Source organism: Saccopteryx leptura, chromosome 10 (assembly GCF_036850995.1).
Source record: "Saccopteryx leptura isolate mSacLep1 chromosome 10, mSacLep1_pri_phased_curated, whole genome shotgun sequence".
In the NCBI taxonomy this organism is placed as follows: Eukaryota; Metazoa; Chordata; class Mammalia; order Chiroptera; family Emballonuridae; genus Saccopteryx; species Saccopteryx leptura.
This window is the reverse complement of record NC_089512.1, coordinates 450,769-455,561: the sequence shown is the minus strand read 5'-3', so window position 1 is coordinate 455,561 and position 4,793 is coordinate 450,769. Positions and strand designations below refer to the sequence as shown.

The 4,793-nt window shown below is 66.4% G+C and overlaps 1 protein-coding gene across 1 annotated transcript; it reads left to right on the top strand.

The window, feature by feature from the left end:
• Window positions 1-386: 386 nt before the first annotated feature.
• LOC136382419 (uncharacterized PE-PGRS family protein PE_PGRS54-like) lies at window positions 387-3,903 on the top strand. The gene is made up of 4 exons (XM_066351618.1): window positions 387-625; window positions 736-2,574; window positions 2,742-2,847; window positions 3,697-3,903. Exons 1-4 carry the CDS (start codon window positions 387-389, stop codon window positions 3,901-3,903), a joined length of 2,391 nt encoding a protein of 796 aa, XP_066207715.1.
• The last annotated feature ends 890 nt before the right edge of the window (window positions 3,904-4,793 follow it).

Below are 4,793 nucleotides of genomic sequence, written 5' to 3'. Positions count from 1 at the left end.
CATGGAGGCCTCGTTCCCTCCACCTAAAAATCTGCGCAGCACCTGGGCCCCCGCCACACGTGTGGGGGTTTGAATGGCGTCCAGACGTCTGTGAGGCCCTGTTTTTAATCACGTCTGACTTTCTCTCCTCGGCCCTGTGCACCAAAGCCTGAACCTGCCGTGTGGCCTGCGAGCCTGCCAAGGGGCCCCACCCCAAACCTGTGAAGTTTCCAGAAGCCTTCATTCCCCAATTTCCACAGTTCGGGCGAGAGGCGCCCTGACAGATGGACGGCACCTTCCAGAGGCCGGAGGCCGCTCCCCCCTGACCTGAGTGAGTGACAGGCTCGCTCAGCCGCCTGGAGGGGTGGAGCCGTTTCACTACGAAATAGAGAAAGCGCAGATCGAGCATGTGTGAGCGAGGAGACGTGGATGAGCTTCGGAGCACAGGGTGTGGGGCCAGCGGGCAGTGTGGGCCCGTGTCCCTGAGCCCGGTCTCTGGGGAAGGGAGCGCAGGGTGTGGGGCCAGTGGGCAGTGTGGGCCCGTGTCCCTGCGCCCGGTCTCTGGGGAAGAGAGCGCAGGGTGTGGGGCCAGTGGGCAGTGTGGGCCTGTGTCCCTGCGCCCGGTCTCCGGGGAAGAGAGCGCAGGGTGTGGGTCAGTGGGCAGTGTGGGCCTGTGTCCCTGTGCCCGGTCTCTGGGGAAGAGAGTGCAGGGTGTGGGGCTGGGGCCAGTGGGCAGTGTGGGCCTGTGTCCCTGAGCCTGGTCTCTGGGGAAGAGAGCGCAGGGTGTGGGGCCAGTGGGCAGTGTGGGCCTGTGTCCCTGAGCCTGGTCTCTGGGGAAGAGAGCGCAGGGTGTGGGGCCAGTGGGCAGTGTGGGCCTGTGTCCCTGTGCCCGGTCTCTGGGGAAGGGAGTGCAGGATGTGGGGCTGGGGTCAGTGGGCAGTGTGGGCCTGTGTCCCTGAGCCTGGTCTCTGGGGAAGGGAGCGCAGGGTGTGGGGCCAGTGGGCAGTGTGGGCCCGTGTCCCTGTGCCTGGTCTCTGGGGAAGGGAGCACAGGGTGTGGGGCCAGTGGGCAGTGTGGGCCCGTGTCCCTGAGCCCGGTCTCTGGGGAAGGGAGCGCAGGGTGTGGGGCTGGGGTCAGTGGGCAGTGTGGGCCTGTGTCCCTGCGCCCGGTCTCTGGGGAAGGGAGCGCAGGGTGTGGGGCTGGGGTCAGTGGGCAGTGTGGGCCCGTGTCCCTGCGCCCGGTCTCTGGGGAAGGGAGCGCAGGGTGTGGGGTCAGTGGGCAGTGTGGGCCCGTGTCCCTGTGCCCGGTCTCTGGGGAAGGGAGCGCAGGGTGTGGGGCTGGGGTCAGTGGGCAGTGTGGGCCTGTGTCCCTGAGCCCAGTCTCTGGGGAAGAGAGCGCAGGGTGTGGGGCTGGGGTCAGTGGGCAGTGTGGGCCTGTGTCCCTGAGCCCGGTCTCTGGGGAAGAGAGCGCAGGGTGTGGGGCCAGTGGGCAGTGTGGGCCTGTGTCCCTGCACCCGGTCTCTGGGGAAGGGAGCGCAGGGTGTGGGGCTGGGGTCAGTGGGCAGTGTGGGCCTGTGTCCCTGAGCCCGGTCTCTGGGGAAGGGAGCGCAGGGTGTGGGGCTGGGGTCAGTGGGCAGTGTGGGCCTGTGTCCCTGAGCCTGGTCTCTGGGGAAGAGAGCGCAGGGTGTGGGGCCAGTGGGCAGTGTGGGCCTGTGTCCCTGCGCCCGGTCTCTGGGGAAGGGAGCACAGGGTGTGGGGTCAGTGGGCAGTGTGGGCCTGTGTCCCTGAGCCCGGTCTCTGGGGAAGGGAGCGCAGGGTGTGGGGTCAGTGGGCAGTGTGGGCTTGTGTCCCTGAGCCCGGTCTCTGGGGAAGAGAGTGCAGGGTGTGGGGCTGGGGCCAGTGGGCAGTGTGGGCCTGTGTCCCTGAGCCCGGTCTCTGGGGAAGGGAGCGCAGGGTGTGGGGCCAGTGGGCAGTGTGGGCCCGTGTCCCTGAGCCTGGTCTCTGGGGAAGGGAGTGCAGGGTGTGGGGCTGGGGCCAGTGGGCAGTGTGGGCCTGTGTCCCTGAGCCCGGTCTCTGGGGAAGAGAGTGCAGGGTGTGGGGCTGGGGCCAGTGGGCAGTGTGGGCCTGTGTCCCTGAGCCCGGTCTCTGGGGAAGAGAGTGCAGGGTGTGGGGCTGGGGCCAGTGGGCAGTGTGGGCCTGTGTCCCTGAGCCTGGTCTCTGGGGAAGAGAGCGCAGGGTGTGGGTCAGTGGGCAGTGTGGGCCTGTGTCCCTGTGCCCGGTCTCTGGGGAAGGGAGCGCAGGGTGTGGGGCCAGTGGGCAGTGTGGGCCCGTGTCCCTGTGCCCGGTCTCTGGGGAAGGGAGCAGGGTGTGGGGCTGGGGCCAGTGGGCAGTGTGGGCCTGTGTCCCTGAGCCTGGTCTCTGGGGAAGGGAGCGCAGGGTGTGGGGCCAGTGGGCAGTGTGGGCCCGTGTCCCTGAGCCCGGTCTCTGGGGAAGGGAGTGGGGGACACGGGCTGGAGAGCAACCAGAGACGCCGTGACTCCGGAGAAGGACGTGAAGCCGAGGGCAGGTTCAGGACGCCCGTCCGGCACAAACAGGGGTAGTGAGGGCCGCTCGGGGGCAGAGGTCGGAGATGTGGAGAAGAGGCTGGCCGGCGTGCTGTCTGATCTCGGGGAGATCCTCTGTTCTGCAGGTGTAGCCCCCTCCCCCAATAACTTGACACTGTCCGAGTTCATCTTTCACGTGCTTATTCCCTCGTGCGTGCAGTGTGGTGTCCGAGCGGGAGGACCAGCTGCCAGGGCGCCCGGAGGTCATCCTGCCTGTTGTTAGGCTTTGTGGGGGGCTGTCACTGCCCTCGAGCCTGCGGCCCTCAGTGCGGACCCCGACTCTCCCATCCCCACGGGGTTGGCCTCCCTCGCTGCTGCTGTGGGTCTCCTGGAGTCGTGTCTCCCCGGGAGACCGGCCGTGGCTTCCCGCGTGTGGCTGCTGCCTTCCAGACGTGTCTGTGGGGAGTCCGTGCGGCTTGCGGGGAGGACGCCATCCCCCGCGATAGGCGTGCCCGCAGCCCACCCCCGGAGCTGCCGTCGCCCCAGGACGGGTGTGGCGTCACTTCCTGAACGAACGGAGACAGTGACGGGCTTCCCCACTGCAGGCTGGGTCATCCGTGCCTCCCGTTCCTGTGGCCGTGGGCACTTAGCACTCCGAGTGTGCTGTGTGCACCGTCACCCACCTCACAGCGACCTGGCACTGAAGATGGCACAGTGACCCGTGTGCAGACATGTGGGACATACGAATAAGGAGCTGATCGGCCAGGGTCACACAGCCAGTGGGCGGCAGGGACCCTGAAATCCAGACTCTGGGAGCCGCTGATCAGATCGGAGAACACGTGATCGTCAGGTGTTGATGCTGTTCAGCTCCAAAGCTGCGGTTCTTGTGAGTGAAAGGGGGACATAGAACCAGAACCAGAGCTCCGCTGGGCTCGGGGCCCCACCCGCTCGAGGGGCGTGCTTGCGCCCAAGGGGACGCGCATGCGCCCAAGGGGACGCGCATGCGCCCAAGGAGACGCGCATGCGCATGCGCCCAAGGGGACGCGTCTGCGAGGGTCCAGGGACCGTCAGACACCCCATGCACAGCAGCGGACCTGGGCCAGCTTCCAGGAAAGCTAAGCGCTGAGCATTGGAAGGAGCTCTGACCTCACAGGTAAGCGTGTGGTCGTTCGCAGGAAGAGAGCGTGTTCTGCAGACCACCAGCTGCGGCTGGAGTCAGCTGCCCAGGAGTGGACGTGGGGAGAAACGTCCCGAGCACAGAGATGACTGGAGGCTCCCCAAGTGTGATGACGTTCTCAGGAGGCCCAGTCTCGCGACAGGCCCCCCCGTACTGGGACCGTGCCCTCATAAGCGTGGAAGCCACCCAGGCAGGTGACCAGTAGCTTCGCCGCCTGAGTTCCAGCCTCCTTGCGACCCTCCTTGTGACCCTCCCTGACGACTGAAACGGAATCGGGCTCCCAACTCTAGCTGACCACATGCTCCGTGAGGGCGGGCCCGGTTGATGATTCGTGCAGCCATGGCGGACCCAGGGCTCAGACCACAGTGGTTCTAACACCTGCTTCCCGTTGGTCACCGAGGACGCCGCCTGGTCCTCGCTCTTTTGGGGCACTTGGTCTAGCGAGGGCCACACAGTAGCCACATAATAAAAGCCAAGTGCGAGATGACAAAGTCTGACCACCGCTATGCAGGAAGGAGCTGGGGACGTGGAGAATCTGACCCCGGCCAGGGGCTCAGAGGAGGCTCCCGGTGATAAAAGGTGACATTGAGCTGAGGTCCAAAAGGTCAGTCAGGTCAAGTAGAGAGGAGGGTGCGTTTCAGGCCCTGTGGTCAGCAGGCCCGGAGCGCTGGGTGAGGGGCCCGGGCTCAGTGTCAGCTTGTGGCTGATTCACAGCCGCTCAGCCTCCTGAGGTGGCGTCAGCATCGTCGACTCCGTGTCACAGACGAGGACCGTGCCCCGGGTGACGCAGCCCCAGGCGAGCTCTGACCCCAGCCTGTGTCTCAGGCAGGAGAGCTGGGCTCCCTTGGTGGAGGGAGAGAGTCCTTGGAGTCCTGTTATCACTGAATCTGGCAAGTGTCGTGGGCACAGCCGTGGGCACAGTTCCCAAACCAGGAGCGAAGCCCCCGGCCGGGTGGGAGCTGCCAGCAGGGCGCAGAGTGTGAGGAGGGCGGCGGGCGGATCAGACGAGGCGGAGGGTTTGGTGCCCAGGCGAACACGCCCTCGAGAGCAGGGCTGCAGACACAGAGGACAGTCCAGTGTCAAGTGGACAAAACA

Coding starts and splice junctions, on each gene's coding strand:
- LOC136382419 (XM_066351618.1), top strand. CDS start 387: ATGTGTGAGCGAGGAGACGTGGATGAGCTTCGGAGCACAGGGTGTGGG. Junction 626..735: donor TCCGGGGAAGAGAGCGCAGG/GTGTGGGTCAGT, acceptor TGTGTCCCTGAG/CCTGGTCTCTGGGGAAGAGA. Junction 2,575..2,741: donor CCCGTCCGGCACAAACAGGG/GTAGTGAGGGCC, acceptor TCGTGCGTGCAG/TGTGGTGTCCGAGCGGGAGG.